We start from the raw sequence: 24654 nt of genomic DNA, 5'->3' as shown, positions 1-24654 counted from the left end.
ATATATAAATATATATATATATATATATAAATTGTATTAATTTCTCTGTGCTCTGAGGCCATTTTATTTCCTTAATTAGTTGTTCATGACTGAAAATTTATGCAGCAGGATGATTTAAGCAGTGAAGTCTTAATTCTCCATGGTAAATGGAGACTGAGGTGTACTGTAGCTAATAAGCAAAAATAGATGCAATAATACAGGTATAGTTAGAAAGTATTTGAATGTGCAAAACATGTACAGTGTGTATTTATTATCTGTCAAGTTTTGTGTGCTCTACCATAGCATCAGTCCAGAACTGACCCTTTGGTGAGTGTCAGCCCCATTTTCCTGGCACTCCATTTCAGGGGGTGTTCATTGGCATTTCCACAGCTTGTATTTAGCTGGGCTAATAAATTCTCGAGAATCAGGGTCTCTGTGACTTTGAGGTGACCTTACATGCTGCTAACTCAAGTCCATCATGGTTTATTAATCCAATATTGACTGACAGAGACTCTTCTGTATCATCATGCCCTGAAGCAGCAGAACTGCTATGCATATACTGCATTTAAGCTCATAAATTCTGCTAGGACCTGAGCTGACTTTTAATTCTGTTGCAGATGCATATACAACCTGCATAAACAGCTCATGGGTTTGCAAATTTGAGTTTTTATGTCAAAGTCGCAGGTGCGTAATTCATCTCCTTTCTGGAGTGGAGTGTTGCACCCCTCCCCGCCTTGGTTTCTCATCTCTGTGCTGCAGCATTCTGGAAAAGTAAGAACTGGTTGTGCAGCCTGAGACACACTGGACAGGTTGCTTCACCAAAAGAGGTTTGTGAGGGGAGGGAGGTCGGGCTCAGAAATAGTGTTTGCTTCTTCCTTCAGGAAAGGGTGGGGAGAACCCCTTGTGCAACTCCCTGTGCTTCAAATTATTTTCAGAATCTGGACAAGGCTGCTTTCAACCTGAGTCGTGTGTTGTCGTGTTAAGAGATAGTTTTAATTTTTGTTGTGCAGACAAGAAGGGTGTTCTGAGAAATCTGTGGAAAGGGTCAGGGCCCTCTAACTCAGATGACTGATATGTCACATTTTACGTTTCCATGTACCCTATCCTGTCAGTGATACTCTTGATCCTTAACAGGCATTTAACTTGTGAGGAAAGGAAATGTGGGTTTCTTTTAACAAAAGAGCCCTGCTAACAGTTCCTTACAGTGCTCTTGTGAAGCTGTTTTGCAGAGAGGATGCAGATTATTATTATCAGTTATTTTACTTCTGTGGACTTCTGAAATATAGTTGTGGATATATGTTTCGATAATTTCAAATGTATGCAAGCTTATTGTTGCTCTTGCGCTTTAGAGCAAGAAAAACAGGCAGAATTTATAAAGGTTTGTTCTTAGTCCAATAGATCATTGTTTCACATTTGGACACCGGTGAAAGAAATTTGTACAAGTTTGAGTCAAACCTTTTAGCACCTGAGAAAGGCTCATTCAGAGCGAAAGAGTTTTTATATGCAAGTACTTAAACAATCTTTGCTCTGTCTAGCAGGAGGAGCAATCCAGTGTTCCCAGCTGGGCGCTGCAAGGCTTTATATACCCATGTCAGTCCCTCCAAATACACTGTGACAGTGAAGGAAATTGTTGTGTATTATAATGTGATTCTTGCTGTTGGCATCACATGAAAGTTCAGAGGCAGTGGGAAACTCTCTCAAAAGTTAGATAAAAAGCCATGCAGGTTACTGTTTGCAAGTCCAGTCTCCTGGACTTTGATACAATTGATACAGTTTCCAAGTTCACAGATTTTTTAGCTGATTGAAGTGTTTCTAACTCAAACTTTCCCTAAGTATGAATTTTAGGTATTTTTTTGCTTTCCACCAAATAATAAAGAAGGGAAATGAAATATTAATTGCTTAATGCTTGGGTGAAATTAAAGAAGAAAATTCTTCCTGTCTGTATTGGTGAAGAGAAATTGTCCGTTAAATAACATGAGAAGTGTGTGAACATTTTGAAAGAAAATATTTCTCTGATGACCTGTAATTGTGCCATGACTCAATTAATAGGCAAAGTTGTCACTGGATTGGTTCTTTATGGGGATATGTTACTTCTGTCAGCTTAATCTGTTTTACAAAGGAAAGCATAAGTGACAGTTTGTAAAGATTTGTGGTATTTTCAGCCTGTTGTAAAATCAGAGACAAGTCGGGCAAGTTAAAACCTTATTCCCTGAGCTGTGACCTCAATGTTGCTAGAAGCAGGTTTGAGCTCAGCTGCACTGCTTACATCATTAACATCTGATGTCTGTGGAATGAAAGGAGGGGGGTGTGTTTTAAGAACCTTGGTTTCAGAGGCTTGGAGGGGCATTGCAACTGCACAAGCAGAAAAGGGACAATGTGCTTCTCAAAAGCATTACAAACTTGGTATACAGAAGGACTTTTTGGATATTTGGTAAACAGCAGCAAGTCTAGGTAAAACTTCGTTGGTTTGTTGGTATGCTGCTAAAAATTCATTCTGTAGTGAATTTTTTTAATGGCTGAACTAAGCACACCAGCTTTACAAAACTTGCTTTATAATGTGTCGGCTAACAAAGAAAACAAAAAAAGAAATTCTATGACTTTTGGTAATAATTGCAAAGAGAAGCATGTGCAGAAGTGGAACAAACCAAAATTAAATTTTCTTATATCCTGGATTATTACTGCTTGAGAAGAATGTTCTGGTTCCTGGCATTGTTCTGTCACTGCACCAGAAAACAAGTTTTGCTAAGGTAGTGGTTCTCCAGTGTTCATACATCATTCCACTACACGATTTCCAAGTAGAACAGAATTGGCATCATTTGTACATTTGCTGGGTAGTTGTCTATTACTCAGGGTGCGCTGTAGGTGCTGTTTGTGCTGAGTTCCACGTGCTGTGCAGGGACTTGGAGAATTCAGCTGTCCCTTACAGCAGCATGTACTGCAGCTTGTACTATTCTACCTGAGAAAAACTGAGCTGAAAATTTGACCTGAGCTGTTTGCCACCTAAAACGCAGTTAGTCACTGAACTCTGTGGCACTGTGGAGTTGGAGTCATTTCTAGGTGCTGGTGTTACTTTGTTTGTCTAGACTTGGGCAAAGTAGATGATTTTCTTTCTAGCATTAGTGTGCAACTAACTGGTTTTGTATTGGCTGTGTGGAGCCCAGCAGTTCAAGACCAAAGAAACTTTGATCAAAGCAAACAAGTACATTTTGTCTGTATGAGAAGCATCTTAGACAGTCACTTCCCTATTTGAGTGCCTTTGGGCTGTTCCTCACTGTTGGTGTTCAGCAGCAGAAGCAGTGCAGTAATGGATTATTTAACTCTTCCTTGAATAGGATTTGCAGGCGGTTTGTCTAGACTAGCTGAATATATCATGAAGATACTTCCTTTGTGTCTTTAAAATACCAGAGTTTTTCCTGTAAAACTGAGATTCTTTCTTCATATCAAAAAGTAAATTTGCCTGTCATTACATTTAGGTAAAGGCTAAGTCACAGAAGAAAAGACACTTCAGACAAAGACAGCCTGAAAACCTTCTAATGTTAGAATGATCAGCAAGAGAAATCCCTTAATTTTTCAGGATCAGCTAACATCCTCATCTTGATAATGTTCCTTTGCCTCCAAGGGCACTTACTTGATTTAATGTCATTACATTTTAGTACATGAGTACTAAAAACTCACTTAAAGGACTGCAATGTCTATAACCTTTAGTTAACCTCATCAGCCTAAGTGAATTCTGGCCAAAAAATGTCAATGTTTGGCATAAAAATGTTGTGCCAATCTAAGCATAACATTGGTAATAATGCTTTTAGCACATTCTGAGAATACACTCTGCATTGCCATGGCCAAAGGCTGGGGAGAAACCCTGAGCACACACATACATAGAGACTCACCTGTAGCAAAAAGAACCCTCCAGAAACGAACAAATGTACTAAAAAACGAAACCAAGAACTCCACTCTGGGTGATTAACCTTTTAAAAAGGAGAAAATCCAGTGATTTAAACTGAACGACTTGCAGGTTTTAGCTTTCTAAAGCTTTTTACTAGACTTTATAGCAATAAACACAGACCATGTTATAGTTTGTGGGTTAAATTAAGAACTTCTGGTCTATGAGAGGAAACTAAATGTGTTCTAATTGTGTCACATAACTCTCATTGTGTGTCTCTCAGTGTAGTAGGATACTGGTGTGTGGCCATCAGCTCCAAAAGGCTCTGGTTAGAAGCAGAGCAGAGACTGGTCTTGCACAGAACCTGGATAAAAAGGTGCTTAGCACTGGATGTACCTTTATTATTTTAGAGTGGCATCTTTTCTTTGTTCTTAGGTCTGAACTAAGGTGATTGTTCTCCAGTGTTAGTCAAGTGCTCGGTGTTAGTCGGGGGGTATAGAACCAAGGAACTGGCCAAACCAAAGCTCTCTGCAGCTGAATCGGTGCAGGCTCTGTTTGTGTTCAGCTGCTGACTCCACACAGATCAAAGCCGGAGCTGCGTTGCCACCTAGTGAGAAATCTGCAGGGACACGTGTCCATGTGGAACTGCACAAACAGGACACTACAGAGGGAGAAAAGAAACATCACCTGACGTACAGGTTCATGTCTCAGTTTTAATTTGAGGTGCAGTTAAACATATGAAAACAATAAAACTACGGCAAGTTAGCATTTCCCGATAATATTGTGAAATCTGGTTTTCTGTCTTCTTCACTCTTTAGGAGAAGGACAGCAATTGAGATTTGATATATTGTCAAATTTTTTTTTGCTGCTGTAATCTGGCCATTTGTTTCTATTGCCAGGTTATCAATGCTGTTGTGCTCGGACGTGTTTGTTCAGGTTCCCAGGACGACTCGCCAGAACCAGTCTGGTGGAAAAGCAGCTCCAGCCAGGGAACCTCCACCAAGGGTAGAGGGAAAAGGGCAAAGGATTGTTTGCAGCTGAGGTGGATCGATTCCTTGATTGTGTTAATTGGTGCAGTTGCACTGGCATTGCACCGGCATGAAGGAAAAGATGGTGCAGGAGAAGAGAAGCAGCTGACAAAAGAGGGAACAATTGCTCCATTTAATGGGGCTGCTACTTTAAAGTGTTAGTTTTCATTACAAGATAGCACAATCAGTGTAACTTTATGAAATCACAGCCTTCCAGTTATTTCAGTAAACTCCACTGTGACCGTACAGCTGAGAATTTTGCCAGTTCAGTGTTCAGCCAGCATGTAGAATTCTTTCATCAAATACACACCTTATGACGGATTTGTTTTGTTTTTGTTTGCTTTCAAAAGAAATTTCACGGAGTACTCTTGACAGATGTGCTGCTGCACTTCCTTCTCTTAAGAAACTTGTATCACAAAGTGTTTAAAATTGTGGTTTGCAGCGTAAAAAACTGATTTATGGTTCTTGGGAAGGTGTTGGGTTTCAGGCTGTTACACAGTGCTGGGAAAGAGGTGGGAATGTGCGATTTAATAAATGTAGTTATCAGTAGTGAACCCGCTTTCATAACTTGATTGATCACAGCTTGAGAGTCAATGACTATTTTCAATTTCCTTTCATTAATTATTGAAAACAATGAAACATTAGAAGTGTTTCAGATTTTACAGCACAAGTTGCAAAATGTCTTCAGCAACAATTCCATTTCTATTTGGAAGGCCAACCTTGTGACAGAGAGAGCCTTCCTTACTCCTTTTTAAATTAATTTGTGGCGTTTGTAATCCTGCTTCTGATTATTATCGTCTTTCTTGAACTTGTGAAGCACTTCAGAAACTGCTATTTTGCCACAGAGAAAATGCAGATTATGGATATAACTAATTAAAAAATGATAATAATCCAGAAAGTATGGCTTTCACATTCTTATGTTTCCTCTTTCCCTTTTCCCCTAACTCTGAACCTGCTGTTGAGTATTAACCAAGAGGACATAGAATGTAGAAAGTCTTAGATGACAGATATCTCATCTTTGTTCTTCTTGAAAAATGCTAGATTTTTTTTCAGTATGGTGGGTGCTTTGTAAAAAGTTGCTAAGAATTACCGTTTAATTAAATCAAGTGCGTTTAGATTATCTGCAGTAGGCAGCTGTTAAATACTCTTTTGGGCATTCTTAAACATTTTGTTAGTTCAAGTTGATTCATTTCCTAAAATACACCATCTTATTTATGAAGCATTGCTTATTTGCATGTCAGTAAAAATGAGAAAGAATAAAAGGAGAGAAAGTTGTTTTCATGGACACAGTCATGCAAACCAACTTACACTGGCTGTCAGATACTTGATTCTGGACAAGTCTGCTGGATGTATCAGAAGTTGAGAGAAAAGTGGGATTTTTTCACACCCAGTTTCATGTTCATCACAGCTGACAGAGTATAAATTTTTAAGTCTCCCAAGACACCCAGCTCCAGCTAAAAAACCATTAACGTGTTTATATGTATGTCCAAACACTGAGAAAGAATAGAGTAGCAAGTGAAAGTTACTCAGTTTAGGGAACATCTCCAAAGTCTAATTCGACAAAATTAAGATTTCCACAGGTTTTTTTTCATGGAGGTCTCAGAAAGGGAAATGTTATCTGTAACTGTGTATTGTTGCTCTTGCTTCATGCCAGCATTTTGTTGCCAAATGCTACAGTAGCATTAAAACAAGAGATACTGCCAGGAGATGGATTCTCTCACATTGCCACTGTACTTGTTGATTCCCATGGTGTTTTTATCAAGGGCCACTCACAGCTACATGCATTTGTTTCTTTTTGGTGCATGTTTTGGGCATGTTTGCTAAGGTACAGATGGATTATGCAACAGAGATTTGGTGACAGTGGAGACACTTTCAGGGAAAGGTGTACTTAAGTTTTGCAACATCCTAAGCAGCTTTAAAGGCTGCTTTTCCCAGCTTTGCTTTCTTTCTCCTTCCATATTCCTTTTCTTTCTTTTAAGTCGAGTTCTGTAATTGAGGTTGCTCATGAGCCGTTTCCAGTGCTAAAATTGCAAAACAGTGAGCCAGTGGAGACAAAAAAAATTTATATTTTTCTTAACTGAGTCAGCACTGAAATGGTTTTGGTGTGTGGTGTGACAAGCTGCAGGCTGCTGGAACAGAGGGCAGGAATGTGTGTGGGATGAAGGGGGAAACAGCCAGCAGTTAGATCAGCTTGGCTACCCCAGAACCTCAGCCACCCCAAAGTGTATGGGAGGAGAGGCAGGAAAAGCTTTCAGTGCTTGTTGAGGCAACGAGTCATTAACTGGTGGGATGTATCTGTGTGATGAGGAGTCGCTCACATAGCCCAGGAAGACAGGAAGTGCTGTTTTAATTAAGGGAGATGGGAATACTCTCTCATGGAAGAAAAAAAATGTTTAAAAAGAACAGATCTTTGGGGCAGAAGCATTGCTGTGGTTCTGTAGTGTAGGAGCTTCACTGCCAATGTCAATACAGGATGTTCCCACCTCCAGCTGCTCGTTCCTGTTGCACTGTGTTGGCTGCACTGAGAGCTTTTATGACTTCCCTGATGTATTATTAGAATAATAAAGCCTAGAAGTAATTTGCACAGAGCAGCAAGAATGGGCAAAGAGAGGAGATAGGGAGATTTTTTTATGTCAGTATTTCCCTGGAAGTTCACCTGGTTCTGGAAGTGTGACCTCATTTACGGTGTGATTGGTTAAACTGGAATTTGGTGGTGTGCAGGATGCTCCATGGGGCTGTCACAGGATGATTTGAGGCAGAGGTGTGTAGTGTCTACAGCAGAAAGGGAATTCAATCTGGATTAAATGCAAGTGATTAAATGTTTTTGATAACAGGAGGGTGCAGGGACAGCTTTCTTGGGAAGATCCTTGAGGCTGTGGGTTCCCAGACAGCTCCAGTGGGTCAAAGCTGAACCCATCAGCCTTGTGTGTGGTGCTGCTGTGAGGATACATTGAAGGAGGGGTAGGAAACATTGGAGCAAAGTGTGGGGAGTAAAAAGAGGAAACAGCAATGTGTGGGAGGGAGGAGATTGACCGTGGCAGAGCTGATGGAGGACCCTGCAGTGTGCTGAGCATGGTCCTCACCCCTGCACCCCTCACAGCTGGAGTGGAGCTAAACCCGGGAAAGGGGGGAGGAAGTTTCTTGGTTTCATGTTTGTCTTCTTGATTCCCTCTATCCAAATCAGCAAGTACTTGTTTTAATTGGCAAAAATAAGTTAATTTCGTCAAGGCTGTTTGGCTGAAAACAGTAGCTGATAAACAATCTCCTTGTCTTTATCTCAACCTGTGAGGTTTTTTTGTTCTTGTTACTTGTATTTTCTACCCCTGCCCAACTGAGTGGGAGCCTGAGTGGGAGTTAAATGTCTAGCAACGGCTAATAATCCACAGGACAAAACCCAGTGTGTGTGTATGTGTGTGTAGGGTGAAACAGCTAGAATCACAGTAGGGCTGGGATCTCAGTGTCTCCCTTCTCCATGCTTCCGGTGGTGCATCAGGCACATTTCCAAGGCACACAGTCCAATTTAGCTGTTTCTGGAATAGCTCCATTTAGGTGGTCAGGAGCTTCTCCACAATGCTCACCAAAGGATGGTTGGTGAAAATTACGTAACCAAGCCAACAAAGCGTATTGATTTCCCTTTAAAACCTAGTACTACCACATCTGTTTAAATTGTATACAATCATATCTTGCTGTACAAAATATATAGAAGCATTTTAAGCAAGAAGCTTACCGATGCAGATACTTCCTTTCAAAATACTGTAATACCCAAACTTTGGCTGGAAAACTAATCCTTTAAGGGACTGAACATAGAAAATCAGAATGGTGTATGTATAAAAATGCAATGTGTATGTATGAAAATATGTACCTTCCATCTTGCTAAGAAACTTGGAACTGTCTGTCCCAAAAAACGATGGAGCTGCTGCAGTCTGTGCATGTCATTTTTAAAATTATGAAATGGTGCTATTATGTAGGCTGCTAGAGATCATCTAATTCTTCCATGAACATACTTTGAAAATATATTCAGTATATTTGAGATGTTTTAAAACCTTGAGTATCAGATTTTGAAAGGAAATTAGGTATTTACCAGAATTGTCAGAGATGTGTAGGGTATTAGGTTGTTAATTCCCATGGGAATTTTAAGTGATGCTCATGTTTTATGTTTTCCATCAAAGACTGATATATCTTTCTGTGCAATTATATAGAGCAGTTATCTTTTTTAGTGCTTCCAGCAATTTACTTTCAGTGTCACTATCCACGCATGAGGCTGCTTTTTCTCTGTGTGGTGATTATGGTTGGGAATTCCCTTTTCCATCTTTGAACCTTTCTACTTTGCTACCGAAGTCTGAACTTTCCTGCCATTTTAACAATTTTAGTGCCTCTCTAAATAATTAGCCAGGTCTAAAATGGAAACTTTGACATGTCTCCAGTTACTAAAAAAACCCTCAAAGTTTTGTAAACAGACTGACATTCTGGAACATTTATTGGTAACAGTTGTGTAAAAGGATAGCTTGTAAGTGGTTTTTAAATTATGATGTAAAGTATGAGCCTGTGTGCTAAATGAGTCAAATGGAACACCAGGTCTTTTTCCCCTATTCCTGGCTGTGTGACAATACCTTTCATGCAGCTGGCAGAGAAATTTCTAAAGCTTGTGCTTTTAAAACTTGCAGTCCTATTTATTATCACTCTTGTCAATTATGTTTAATTTTGAAAAAAGTGCTGACAGGGAAGGCCTAAAGAATGAACCAGAAAGTAATTTTGTCAGCCATATCAAGAAGAGAAAAATGAGTAGATGTAGGGTTCAGAAAGGATTCAAATGAAGTTAAATAATCCAGCCAGTAAAAGATGACAGTTTGGTTTAGATTCCAAGACCTTGTCTTGCCTGAGGGTGTGTTCTTTCAGCTAAATTTTGTTTACTAGTGAAGGAGACTGCTGGAAATACAGGACACATGACCATTAGTAAATGACACATCACCTCTTGCTGCTAAAAGCCAACTTACTCCATTGGCGGATTCTAGAGTTGTCCTGAACCTTTTGTAGGTGCCTGGAATATGAAAGGCTAATTTGAATACGGGATGTGTGTCTGGGACCTTTACTACTACACAACATGGCTCAAATACTCAGCAGAGGTTTAGAGAACTTGACAGGAGGTAGCAAATAGTTCATACAATATTGTATTCAGAAGGATGCCATAGATAATACTGTGGTTTGCAAGGTAGTAGTGGGATTTTTCTTAGGAAATCCTCAATCATCTGGTGCAGCCAAACATCTGCTTGGGTTTGTGTTGCATTCAGAACTGGAACCGTGTCTGTGGGTACTTGTGATTCTGTTTGCCTCTTGAATCTGCAGAGGTAAAATTTAATTCAGTCTGGAAAAAGCATCTGACAAAGGATTGAATAGATGCTGATGTCATTTTTTTAAGTGAAAACAGTGAAACATATGTGTCATCTCTGCCTTTTCTCCTCCCCTCCCCTTTCCTTTTTACTGGTCTTAAACATGACTTATTTTGACCTTTGGGTCACGGTCCAAATGTACGTCAGAATCCATCATCTCTTTCCTGCCCTGTGGCTGTGTTGAATCAGTGTGGTATGTATGTACTTGTCTGTCTCTTTATACCTCGTTTTCTTTTTCTTAATAGGCCTACTGTTGAGCAAGTCCCTGCTGTGTTTAAATAGGACTTTGTTTTGCTCTTAGCCCCAAGACCCCTTAGTCATAAAAAGCCTTGTTCTGTAACTTCTGCTCATTTGTTTTCCTGTTTGGTGATTTTATTTTTCACTTTCTTTCTCCTTCCTCTTGTGCTGGTGCTCAGTCTGTGAGCAATTGTTGCACTCATCTAATATTACACAAAGGAATTAGGGAAGTGGCAGCATATACTTTCTTCCTTTCAGTTCTAATTCCTTTGAAATAAAGGAAAATAACACAAAATACTAATAAAAGGAGCAGCCAAAATAAACTATTTTTGAACACAATTTTTGCCTGTAAATAAAGAGAACTTTCCTGTAATTTCCTATTGGATATTTTCACTTGGCTTTCCATTTGAACTAGGTATCAGATGCCACAGTGAAGTGTGGTGGTATTAAAGTTGTTGTTGAGTAAGAGACAAAGTAAAAGCAGCCTATTTTCTGAAGATCATAGTCATTCCCAGAATCACAGTTTTTCGTTCTCTTACACTGCTCCTCAGTGTGCTCATCTCTGATCCTGTTCAGGAAGGACTGGATGTGTACTTGAGTGAACCTGTCTGCCTAGAAAAGGGGTGGGAACCATTTAGTGTCAAATCCTTGCCTATTATGATGGAAGGGAAAGTTACAGTGTGGCTTTAGTCGTTATTCTGCACTTAGGTGGTGTAAGAACTGATAATGCGAGTATTTTCTATAGTTAAAGACATACTGCTGTTTTCTTAGGTTGTAGAATTTCATCTACATAAATAGATGGACAAATAAAGGCCAAATTTTACATTAATTTCTTTATCAAAAATTTCGTCTGTATCACTGAATGATACTTCTGTTTGCTGTTCTGCTTGCACTTCCTAAGGTGCCTTTACATGATGGTTTCTAAAGGATTGCCCTGTCATTTTACTTTTAGATTGTATTTGCAAGGTTGTGAGGGAGGGGACACATAATGCAGGTGTGATATGAAAGTTCTGGTAACAAAATTCGCACTTCATGAATCTGAACATTTTTCTTGGATTGAAATTCAGTCATTTCCAGACTCTCAACTTTTCATTTGAATTTATAGATGGCTGAAAGATCCAGAGTCTAGCATAAATCTGAGTTACCTGTTAAATGCTTCACATAAAAGAATGTTCATCTTGCTGCTTGCATCTTTCAATATAATTGATTCACATTAAGAATGTAAGAGGGCACACATGAAAATAGTGCACTTTGAATTTCTTTCTAGTGTAGACAATGATATGGTGAATATTCTCAAACCAAGAAATCTTTTTTTTTCTCCATAAATGCATGTGTAGGTCCTTCTTGATCAACGACCAATTGTATGGAAGGAGAATAGAAAAGTAAAATGTCTGCTTCAGAATTCAGACTGATACTTTTCTCACTTATCAAATTATCATCAAAGCTATTCATTCAAGATTTTGCTATTCTTTCTAGAATACAAGTAGATAAGTTAAAAGAAAAAAGTTTAAGCATGATTAAATAACAGAAATACCAAGTAGTTTCAATAAAGAAGAAAGAAAATTAATTCAGTGTGGTTTGGTTTTTTGCATTTCTTCATCTGCAGAAGGATTGATTTGTGATCAGAAAAAGAGTGTTGTTTAAAACAAAATCTCTCAAGCTGTGAGAGATTTCAGAATGGTTTCTGCTCTTCTTCTAGTTGCAACTTTTTCTGCTTTATTCACTCTTCTCTAGAGCAGAGATTCAAACTAATGTATACTGATTAAAATTTACGCCAGTGTCATTTCATATAATGTGATTTTAAAAAAATACTATTAAAGAAGTAAACTGCAAGAAATTTAAACATAAGAAAAGTATTTCTATACTTATGAGGATAATAAGGTACTGGTGTAGGTTTTCTGGGTAGTTGTGGGGTTTCCACACCTGGACATGTTCAGAGCTCAGCTGGCTGTGGGCCTGCACAATTTGCTCCATTTCACCTTGCTTTGAGCAGAGGATTTAGATGAGAGACCTCCAGTTATTAATAGTTCTGTAGTGTGGTGGAAGTCTGTCTTCTACATTTGAAGGTAATTCTACAGTGTTGTTAAATATTTAGGGTGAAAATCTCAATGTCGTTTGCTACTGTGCATTAAAGGAACTTACGTCTGTAGAGTTCTTCAGACTATGACCAAGGAGATCTTCTATTAATATGTGAATTCAAGAATCTGTTAAGTTTTTAGAGATATGTGAGTATTTGAATTAAATGTCATCTTGTCAGTGTTCTTTACAAAGAATAGTAAATTTGTTAGAAATTTCAAATGTGTGCATCTTTCCAAACATTGTGTTCTAAACAGCTTGAATATATAGCTAATCTGCAACCACCTTCTTGTCTTCCACAGATCTGAAGAGAGAAGCTAGTATTTGTCACATGCTGAAGCATCCTCACATTGTTGAACTGTTGGAGACATACAGCTCAGATGGAATGCTTTATATGGTCTTTGAGTTGTAAGTTTCTCTCCTTGATTCTACCTTTCTGTGTTGTCTTTTGCTAAATAAAATATAAATGTATGTCTGCTCACACCTGTAGGTTTTGGAGCTCAAAGGTCTTGAGTGCTTTGAAAATATTCCTTTCTGCCAAGTCCAGGTTGTCCCAAATATAAGAAAAAAAAGTTGTTCCACTGTGTAAGTGGTGAGCACCAGGGCTTTCTAAAGACAGGCGTGATCTTTTTTAGTGGCTGCAGGGTAAGGGGACAAATTGAAAATCTGCTGATAGACATCAGCTTTGGGTAACTGAGGGTATTTTGTTCCAGTTGTTCATTTTTTTTCCACACTGTTGCTTCTTTAGCACTGCTTTTCTATTGCAGATAAGAAAGTGAAGTTATTGGTGTATTTAAGTGTTCTTGTAAATCAGTATACTTGTTCACAATATATGAAAAGAGGCTTTCGTCTAAAAGATTTGTTTTGGAGGTTTGAATGTAAAAGTTTAGTTTTAAGAGGGAACAAAATACGACTTTTCAGCAATGGGCAGGTATTTTTATTTAACATCAAGAAACAAAGAAGAGGGGCAGCCCCAAAATTACCACATCATTTCTTTGAGAGAAAATTACTCAGGTTCTTCCTGAGTTAGGTTTTATCTAAATGGGAAGGATACAACCAGACATGTGAAATGGTCTTTTGTGCATGTTCTGTATTTGATCTTCTTTCTCTCTGCCTATGAGCTCTTCCTTTTATGCTCCCTATGTATTCATTCCTAGTCAGTCTGGGCATATATATTTGTACCTCTTAAATGTCTCTGATCTTCCTCCATTATATTTTCTGATGGATTGGAGCTGCTGATGTTGGAGTAACATCATAGCAATTTGTTAGGTAAAACTGGCTTGCCCACGAGAGCCAAGAATTTGATTTGAGGTGTCCACATTAAAAATACCACATTTTCACATGTTTTACCATTGAGGTAGTAGAAAAGCCAGAACAAAAACATTGGATAAAGCAGAAAATTGTTGTTTACAAGTCTTGTGCATTTTTTAGATGAGTTTATAAACTTAGGTTTTGTGAAATAATTGTTCTGTGCTTTCCTCTCTGTACATTTTGATTCAATACTGGCTTTGCTTTTTATTTTGAAAATCCCAAAGCATGGACCAAGGGGCTTTAATTACCCTATTATGAAATAATTATGTACACCTTGAGTACTCATACTCAGATAATTAACAAGATTTTGAGATGAAAAAAAGGGTTTGCTTCTATTTTTACCATGCTGATAGCTCAGAAATAGGAGACAAAAGCAGTAATTATTTTTTAATTACAACCCTATTATAATTTATGTTTGTACACATAAAAAGCAAGTCTGAACAATTAGAATTACTGCACAAATACTGCACCTGACTTCAGGCCATATGAAGGAAGGAATTACAAAGCCAAATTATTTGAGGGATGATGATTGTTTATCATATGTATGTCCTTGTCTACTTTGTACACAAAAATCATCAGTCTTTTGTAGCAGTGATAGAAAATGAGGCAGTAGGAGCACCTGTGCTCAAAATGTGGGAGGGAATGGAAGAGCTGTGGCAGGATGTGTTGTTGTGCTGGAGGGGATGCTTTGGTGAAGTGATGCAGCAGCAGACTGTGTTTGTGTGGAGTGAGACTGCATTGTCTGAATCTTAGCAGTTAGGGGCACACTTTGTAACTGTGACCACAAAAACAAACTTGGAGTTAGCAGAAAAGCATCTCTGTACATGGAGGTAATTCATTTTCCCCCATACTGCTTTCTGTTCATTATGCTCTTATTGTAACCAGCTCAACTGATTGGCAGCAGATTTCTGTCTGCAGTAATAAAATACAGTTCATTAGAGTCTAGTTACTCTGAAGTGACCAAAAAGAGGAAGACAACAACAGATCTGCAGAGGAGACATAAACCCAGCTGTGATGAGTGATTTGTGGGCTGGCAGGTGCTTTCCATGAAAACTAAGGCAGGTCCAGGTCCAGCACATGAAATTTGTGGAGTAACCAAACCTAAAACTGTGCCATCACTTGCACATAAATGATGGATTGGTTCACTGCTGTTTCACAGGCTGTGAGCTGCATGGGGCAGCTGCTGGAAGGACCCTGAAAATCTTTCCAAACCTACCGGTACAGGAAAAGTACAAGTGAAATAAGCAAATGTAGCATTGTACCTGGTAACAACTGACTGAACCACTCAGGAAAATGTACAATATGTGCCCAATTTTGAAAGCTTATGTGAAAAGAAACATTTTAAAAATCAAACTGCGATTCATAGAAGCACTGATGAACAGTAACAATGAGGTTTAACACCATAAAATGAGCTCTGTTTTGAACCCCTTACTCATAACACAAACTCAAGCACTCTCTAGAATGGCCTATATCTCAGATTACCATTGGGCTGCATGGTGCTGCTATAATAAATTGCACTGAAGTAGGTGGTCATAATAGATGAAGTACATGTATAGAGTAAGAAGCAGACCCCATCCCAGAAGGTCTTATTGCTGAGGTGAAAATTATTTTTAAAGTATTTAGATGTTACTGTGTTACAAATGAGAGAGGATCTACCTGTGCAAAATTGCTTCCTTCACACACAGTCCAGCTGCCTCTCCAGAGGGACTCTTTACTCTGAAGGAAATGATCCCTTGGAGGCTCTGGAGACACCTTACATCTGAAAAAGGCGAGTTGTACTCTCTATAATAGAGTTGCAATTTTTTTTCCCATTCTTGGTGTTATTTGATGGCAGCTGCACAGATTCATGGCGTCATTTAGGTAGGAAAAGACCTCTTAAGATCATCAAGTCCAGCCATTAACCCAGCAGTGCCAAGACCACCAGTAAACCACATCCCTAAACTCCACATCTACACATCTTTTAAAAAACCCCAGGAATGGCTGGTACACCATTAACCTGGGCATCCTGTTCTCATGCTTGACAACCCTCTCAGTGAAGAAATTTTTACTGCTATCCAGTGTAAACCTCCCCTAGCACAAATTGAGGCCATTTCACCTTTTCTGATTGCTTTTGTTACCTGTGAGACAAACCGACCCTGACCTGGCTACAACCTCTTTCAGGTATTTGTAGAGATTGATGAGGTCCCCCATAAGCCTTCTGGTTTTATTTAGAATACTGTGGTATACAAGTGTCCCTTAATATTTTATTGCTTATTGCATTTTTTCCTAATAATCATTGATTTTTATCAGTGAGAATACTTTGAGAAGGGTCAGAGCTGCTTGCAATGTTTCTAAAAGAAAGCAAATTTTCGTTTTGAAAGGTCTGAAAACTAGATTTTAGACTTATGAGTACATTATTTGCAGTTTATCCTCAGTATATATGGACTGAGAGTACTTCCATGCTAAAGAGCTCAGATACAGGAGCAGTGAGTGCATTCCAAATACCTTGGTATCTGGTCATTTGCAGACTATTGTCTCACCACTGTACATAGGTGGATTTGTTTATCTTGGTGCATTCTGAGAGAGATTTATATCTTGGGACATTAGAAAAATGATTTAGCAGTTAGGATGTATATATACATATAGTTGTATACATATAGCTTTGCCATTTAATGTAGCTAACATGTAAAAATGCTTCAGGTTAAAAATCTCAAATTCTTAAAAGCAGTACTTAACAGGGTTGCAGTTGTCTTATTTGAGGTAAGTGAAGATGGTAAATATATAAGAACTGTCCAGGTGAAGGGGAAAATGCCATTGTGCACAAGCCTTGAACATACGTGGTACAAAACTCAGTAAACTCAGTAATGAGTAGTATGTCGGCTCTGAATTTTTTGTTATTTTTGTTAAGTAATAATTCAGTTCCCTAAATGAAGCAGCGTTTCTAAATCTTTCTCATTCTTCATCAATAAATTAAATTGTGGACCACATCCTGTTAAGTCTGCACATTCAAAGGTATTGTACCCCAGAATGAAAACACAGATCTCTTATGCAGTATGCTGTCTGTTCTTCAGTCACTGCTGGTGTCAGAGCAGATTTCTGTACAGATAGATATATAGATATGTATTTATATATTTCAATTTACTCATTGGGTATATATAAATATATATATTTAAAATACTTCAGTCCCGGTTGGTTGATGTCCCTTCTGTGAGCTCCCTCTGCTGGTGTCAGGGAATTCTCTCAGATTATGACGGTGTTTTGATTTTTCTCAAAATTTTTTGCATCATCCACTTATGTCTTCAGCATGAATATATTTGTGTGTTTACTTCAGTGGGTTTTAACCTACCTTTTTTTTCTTTTTTTGTGGTTTTCACATCCTTACGTGGTAGTTGCAAACCCTTGACACTTCCCAAACTTTAATTCCATCAATATTCCAAAACTTTACTGCAGTTATATCATACAAGGCTTTTGGTTTCTGCAAAGTCATCTTGTAAGTGGTCAAGCTGTTGTTGAGTTTTTAATCTGTTGGTTCACTGAATTTTCTGGGATTTCTTATAGCTGAGGTTGACTCTTTTTTTCGGCCTCAGCTATTCAAAAGTCTCATGATTTTCAGCTAAAATTCTACATCACATACTGAATATATTGTATCACACGGAGAGATACAAGCCCTCTTTACACATGAATCGAAATCTACTCTTTAAAAAAAAGATTTTGTCTTGAAAAAATAGTCAATTGAAGTCAGAGATTAAAGCATACCTGACTCACACTATTGCTTGACAGGCCAACAGAGTTCATCTTAATGGAGTAAAACTTTCAAACATACTTGCCAAGAAGAAATTCAAACTGACACTGGCTGGTACAAAATTTCAATGAAAAGTACTGTTATATATAAGTGTGAGGTAAAAATACACATTAAAGACCATGCTGGTTATAAACACCTTGTATAAAAGGTGTTAAAAAGTCAATATAAAAACATTAATGTGAAAACATTACCCTCCTCCCTCCAAATCTCAGAAACTGTTGATGCTGCAAAAAAGCTTGAGTGCCTCTGGATCTTTTAATTTCACTATTTAATTTCACTAATTTGTTATAAAGTACAGAAAATTAGTCTTCTAAAGGGTTCTGCTGCTTCATGAGAATGACATTTTATTTTGGTAGCTGATCCTACGTTTTGTATATCCTACGTTTGAGAAAGGGTTGAGAGGTTGACATGAGGGATTTTTTTTTCCAATGAGCCAGTGAATTCCAGGTTTATGGTGCTCTCAGTGAACATGCCCATGGCTGCTGTATGGGCTCTGTGATATTCTCTGTGTTATATTTAGCCCTGTATGCAGACCTGATGTTGGGAGTTGTGCAGGACAGAAAAACTGATGGGAAAAAAAAACCTACAGAGAAATATATTGTTGCGGTGAAAAACAGATGTGGTTTGGGGTTCTTTGCACTCTTCAGTGTGCTTTTCTTTTGGTCACCAGTCCCTCTTATACTTGTCAGTGCTCTATCCAGATGATAATGTATTTTGCATGAGGGAGATCTTTGGGATATATTTGGAAATTAAAGCTTCTGCAAATGGCTTGTGACTCCCTAAGCAGAAGTTTAACATTGCAGGTATGTAACAAAGCAGAAGTGATGCTGATAATTCTGAACAGCTTATTGAAACAGCCCTGCGAATGTTGGCTGTTCCAGATGCCCTGGAAATTCAGTCTTTTGGGGGTTTTCCCCCTTGATTCTTTGTGGAGAGTAAAAAGAAAAGGTGTGAAGGCTGAAAATGTCATGTTACATTCAATATTTTTGTAAGTGCCTTACTAAACATGAGTTGTGTGATTTTTATTGTTCCTGTTAACTCTTTTTACTCTCTTCTTGCCCCATCAGGCTGTGAACATTTCTAGATACCAATCTGCCTTAGGTCCCTTTCAGGAGAGGGAAAAGGAGGGCAGCACCAGGCTGCTTTCATTTCAGAGAAATGACAGCCTGATTTCAGACTGAGATCTATGAATATATCTGCATCTAAAGTGTAATGCTGCTCATTATGGGAAGTTAGATGACCAGAAAGATGAGGGAGAAGAGGAAAAAGGTACCAAGTTTCAGAGCTGGTGATACAGTATGTGGGCTGTCAGTGTTCTCAGGTGTCTATGAGCTGCAAAATCTCCTCTTGGCTGCTTAATTATCCAGAGGAGAATGCCAACTGGCAAGACTGTACTGTATTTCTAGAGTATTTTTTAAAGTCTTCATTTAAAACTCAGATTGAGTAATACTTTTTTATATACTACAGTTGTTAGTATAGAGTTACACTTGTAATGCTTATAAGAACACACTTTACCTAATATCAGGAGCTAAATGTTAAATTGCAGTATCCTCTTTGCAGGGCATTGACTTTTCTTGCACACCTTGGTCAATGAGCAGTTTAAGTGATAAAGTAAATGTTTGGTATTGGTAATGCTTTAAGAGAACTGTTACATGACTTGAGGGACTTAAAATGGTTAACCTGTGGCAAGCCATTTTCTATTAGATTACCCATTAAATGCTGTTTTAAGTGAGTAATGCACTGTGCTTGTGTCTAGAGTATTTATGTAAAATTCATATAAGGGAAATAAATAGATTTTTTGGAAGCATTTTTATGCAATTGATTGTAGTTACCAGTTTTAAGCATTTTTACCTCTTTTTACCTGCAGTATGGATGGAGCAGACCTGTGTTTTGAAATTGTGAAGAGAGCAGATGCTGGATTTGTCTACAGTGAAGCTGTAGCCAGGTATTTATTATAATTTTAATTAATCTCTCAGGATAAATAGAAGAATGGAATATACTGTTGTGCAATCTGTTAGCTAAAAGTTGAAAGCTGGAGTACTATAAATAATGGTGTTTCCACACTCTAGATGTTTATTGCAATAATTAGCATAATCAAAGTAGAATTTTGGAGCATTTTGCCATTTACTAGTTACAGATTTGGACGAGATTACTGAGTAAAACTGTATTTCACATCCAATACCTAATTGGCTGTGTTTGCCTTTATGGATCTCATATGATGGCATTAAGTGACTTGCCTGGCAGGATAAGTTTTACTGGTCTTGCTAGATTGAGTTGCTTTGTTTTTTCTTTCTTACGTTTCACTGTATTTATGGTCACTTCACCTTTTCACTTACACGATTAACGAAGATGAAAGAGTCTATAAAATTGCAGAAGGGCAATGAAACCCACTGTCCGAGTGGCTTGATAGTTGAGCTCAAGGCCCACAGGATTCTTTGTTTGCTTTTTCTCAACACTGCAGATTTTTTAGCACCGTAGAAACCAGGTTGGAGGAGGCACCAATGCGCGTATTTCAACCTCCTGCTCAAGGGAGGGTCAGCACAGCATTTGTATGATGTTGCTCAAGGCTTTGTCCAGTGGGGTCTAAAATATCTTTGAAGAGGGAGATTCCACCGCCTCCCTGAGCAGCTTGATCCAGTGCATTGTTACGTTCCTATGGGAAAAAAAACATTGTCTTTAACAGCTGGAGCCTCCAGAGGACAAGGATTGCCTCCCTTAGCCCACAGGAATGCTCTGATGCAGCACAGGATGCTGCTGGATGTGTGTTGGCTCTGCTGTGCTCAGTGATCTGTTAGGGCATCCTTTGGACACAGTGAAGGAAGAGGTTGCACTCCAATCTGCATTAAGCAAGCCAAGACCTTGGTACAGTCATTTTCCAGATAAATCAGGCACTGATACTCACTTTTTCTTTCTTTTTTCCTTTGTGTTTTGTTACTAAAAAAAAAATCAACGAGGGTCCCTGACTTCCTTGTCATACCAAGCAGAAATATTGAATATTTGAAACCTTTACAAAAACCTGGAAAACAGAGATTTTTCTTTTCTAATTTTCCTCGGCGTTAATCTGAATAATTGTCAAACTTTAGATTGTATTATTCACTATTATAAACATAAACTCCATTCTACAGAACTCTGTATATTTGAGGTTAAATTGCTTGATTAGTTTTATACTGTTAGACTCTTAATACTTAGATTAAATGTGTATAGTAATTTTTCCTGCAGATTTGTCATGCATAATGTCTTTATTTTTTCAGTCATTACATGAGACAGATACTGGAAGCTCTACGTTACTGTCATGATAATAATATAATTCACAGAGATGTGAAGGTAAGGGGGCTTAATTACTTTTTTTTTCCTTCATCACAGTAATGCAAATGACCGAATTTCAATTTCTATAATTTAGGGAAGGGAGGAGAAAAGGAATCTCTGTTTGCTGAGTCTGTCTTTACTCTTATTGTGTCATGTAAGATTAAAGCCCACCCTAATTCCATCAATATAGAACGTTTAGGAGGTCTGTATTCACAAATGACACTTGCATTTGATTACAACTTGCTTTGAAAGTCAGTTTAATTTCTAGGTTTTGAATATTCAAAGGGAATCTGCTTGCATTTTTTTCTTGTTAGGAAAATGTGTATATAAATTAATTGCATAAATTAGACTGGAATTGGTAGTTTATTGGCATCAATTTGACAGCATAATGACAGCTCTCACTCACACTAAGATTTCATAGAGATGCCCACGTTTAAATGCTACAGTATTAGTGATATTATCTACTTTTTGGAGACAGTCCAATAAACATTTATTATTCTGAAATTCTTCTTTAATATAAATAAATTTGGGAGGAGAAATGCAATGTTTAAGACCAATGTATGTACATACTGACTTTGATCTGGTAAACTTTGGACTGTTTCTGTGGATATTTATGGAAGTAGTTTATCCCAAAGTATTTTAATGTGAGTAGCTGGGTGTTTTAACCCAAGTGGGCTTGACTCTCTTCAATTTGAATATGCATATCCTTTGTTAATGTCATTGCCTAAAGTAGCTATTCCCACTTCTCCAAGAGTTTGGTTTCATCCAAAGTGAGTAAAGCGCTGTAGGAATTAAGGAAAATTCTAGCAAGCTCTGATGATGCAGTTTGAGAAGTGACTCTTGGATTTTAGTGAATAGAGAAGATTGAGAGAGGGTGAACTGTGCTTCAAACTCCTGCAGGTGACCTGTGAGGGGAGAGAGTACAGACACTGAACTGGTGATTTTTATAACGAGTCATTTGGTCTTCTGTACTCAGACATTGCAGACCATTCCCAACCTCTTACTCCTTTCCTTTTAAAATCAAGATTATTATGTAACAGGCTTTCTTTCTAAGTTTGGTGTTTTAATAGTAATTTTTAAAAACAGATACTAAGAATGGATTCCTAATTGCTGGTAGAATGTCTCATCTTGTTCTGTGTTCAAGATTCTAGGTACTTTTCATTGTTGGGTTTTGGTTCCACATGAATTTCAGACTTAGCATAATCTTTATGTTGCTGTGTCTTCATGAAAGCTCCAGTTGTTTTTCTTGGACCGTATTTTTTGGGGAAAAAAAAAAAGTTTTAACTTCAGGAGTTCACTGAGGGTAAAGTGGGGATTTTTTTTAGTGCTTATCCAGTCTCTTAGAACCGCAGAATCACAGGGGGGTTTTTTTAATATATCATCCTTAGAAATGAACCTGTTCAGATTACATGGGTTTGGAAAAAAATGTCTAAGGTATCAGTCTAAAGCAGTGTAAACCAACTGTGTTTTGTTTTGGCAAAAGCAGTGCAGGGCTGTAGGATTTGGGAGTAGAATACATTAAACTAACTGCAGTATCCAGGCTCTAGATGTCACTGTAGACATTGTTTTGAAAGGAAGTAGACTAAATGACCACTTTAGAAATTATCTGAATGGGTGAAAGTGAAAATGCTTTAATAAAATCTGTAAGGCTGATATAGTCAGGTTACATTTTTCTCCCTTTCTGTGAATGTTAATTTGAAATGTAAAATGCTTGGTCATTTGCTGCTGCACAGGAAAATTGGCACCCTGTAGCCCATGTAAGGTTTAGGTGTCTTTCAGCTCTTTTGTGCTCCACTAGCTCCTGGCTGATTAGGAAGTTAGACAAGAGTCTAGAAGAGTAGGCAGAATTAAGGTTTGCTGTTGTCTGGTGCCAGAAACTACCTGACTTTTCTAAGTGATTCCAGCCTGGGACAAACTCCCTGTGCCCCACATTGACCTCTGATGACAGAATCAAAACGTGAAAGCTTTCACAAGATGGCCTGCAGTTGTCCTGATTGCTGTCACTGCTCAGTGAGGCCAGATGTTTCTTGAGCCTGTGTACATAATTTGACCCCCTTCAGCATTGCTTAAAGGCTTTATAATCAGTAGCAATTACACATTTCCTTCACCCTCAGTTAAGGTGATCTGCAGTGCTTGGAAGCTGGATCATATGGTAAGGAAAACAGAAGATGCAGGGAGGTGGAAAACTAACGACACCTGTGCATCAGAAATATGAATGTCAAGAACTTTTTCCCTTACAACAGCATTTGTTCCTGTTCTGCCAATCTACTGATCGAGGACTCAGCCATTCCATTTATTCTGTCATAACCTTCCATTGTCAGGAATACCCAGAAAGTGGCTATTGAAAACAGCAGCATTGAAAGGGAGTCTTTTCCATTACCAAATGTCATTACAGAGCAGTTTGTGTACAGAGAAATCTTCATGTAAGAGAACAACAAAAGGGAAAGGGGATGGTTGTGGGTTTTAAATGAGATTCTTGTCTTTTCCTGTAAAACTCTCGCTGCAATTTGAGTACCATTTGTCACTGGCTTATTTTTGCAATAACTTTAACAGAATGGTTTTTATCAGTAAAACGTCAAGAGATTTTGAAATCTTTTGTGAGCCTCTATTGTTATGTAGAATTTTCCATGGTTGCAAAAATCTTGTCATAAAAATACCTTTTAATATAACTGATGTAAGAGTAATTTAATCACATCAAGAGCTTTAGTTTCCGGGGTTTTATCCTTGACTCATTCCAAGTACTCCAACTTTGTTTTATGATTTCCAAGTAGTTTGAGTATCTGAATGTGTTACTGATTAGCAAATTGGTGTGCAGCTGGGGTCAGGGTGAGCCTGTCAGCAAAATGCAGACATCCAAAATTTTCATTATGGCTTTGTCTTGGTAGGTATGAATGCTTGTTTCCTGCATGTGATCATCTAAATAGATAAACCTGCTAAAGCAAAAATACACATATTCTGCCTTCTCTGTCATTAAGATTCAGTTCAATATTTTTGTGACTGGGAGTCAAAACCAAGGAGTTTTTCCAGGGAATAGGACCAAGAATTATGCACTCTGTACTGTGTGTCATGTACACATCTGAGTTGGTCCAGGTGACTTGAGACTTGATCTGCGTGGATAGATTTGCATGGTGGTTTTTGCACTATACTGAACTTAACCTGGGATATGAATTCTGGGAGTGCACTCAGTTACCACTTCTGTCTTTCACTGCCTGAACTGTTTGTAGCTCAGCATTTCAGATTTTGCTGGTACAATTCAACACTCTCCCACTTCTGCTTTTAGGTATAATATATGTGTTTGTGTGTATGTAACTGTATACTTGACTAGTTAAAAAATAACTAGGGTAGAATCTGTTCTTTAAGACCATCTTCCCATTTCCATCTTTGAATACCCAAAACAAGAAATCTGTTGCATGTTAATTTCCTTCTACTCTTTTCACTTTGAAATTTCTTTTATGCTTTCTGGGGGACATTCAGTAAGAATCGGTGGTTTCTCTGTGTTCTCTAGAACTTACTAGATCCTTGAGATCCAGTGGCAACTTCTTGGTGAGGATTTTGTTACATATTAAATTGTTTAAAAGGGATTAAGGCTGCAAAACCACTATCAAAGGTGCAACTGAAGTGTCCTACCTGGCCACATCTTTTTCTGAGGAACACTTCCTCAGTCACTGT

At 38.2% G+C, this 24654-nt stretch overlaps 1 protein-coding gene across 7 annotated transcripts in view; it reads left to right on the top strand.

Moving 5' to 3' along the window:
* CASK (calcium/calmodulin dependent serine protein kinase) overlaps positions 1 to 24654 on the top strand; it is a 192196-nt gene that overhangs the window by 68103 nt on the left and 99439 nt on the right. For all 7 annotated transcript variants that reach the window (XM_066177041.1, XM_066177044.1, XM_066177046.1 and 4 more), the window contains exons 3-5: positions 12890 to 12995; positions 19547 to 19624; positions 20931 to 21003. In XM_066177041.1, coding sequence (XP_066033138.1) covers positions 12890 to 12995; positions 19547 to 19624; positions 20931 to 21003 — 257 coding nt within the window. The remainder of the gene's footprint in view (positions 1 to 12889; positions 12996 to 19546; positions 19625 to 20930; positions 21004 to 24654) is intronic.

Source organism: Chamaea fasciata, unplaced genomic scaffold (genome assembly GCF_029207755.1).
Source record: "Chamaea fasciata isolate MVZ Bird 193981 ecotype frontalis unplaced genomic scaffold, bChaFas1.0.hap1 SCAF_2, whole genome shotgun sequence".
Taxonomy (NCBI): Eukaryota; Metazoa; Chordata; class Aves; order Passeriformes; family Sylviidae; genus Chamaea; species Chamaea fasciata.
Note: the sequence above shows the minus strand (reverse complement) of the source record. Positions and strands in the feature narration are given on the sequence as shown.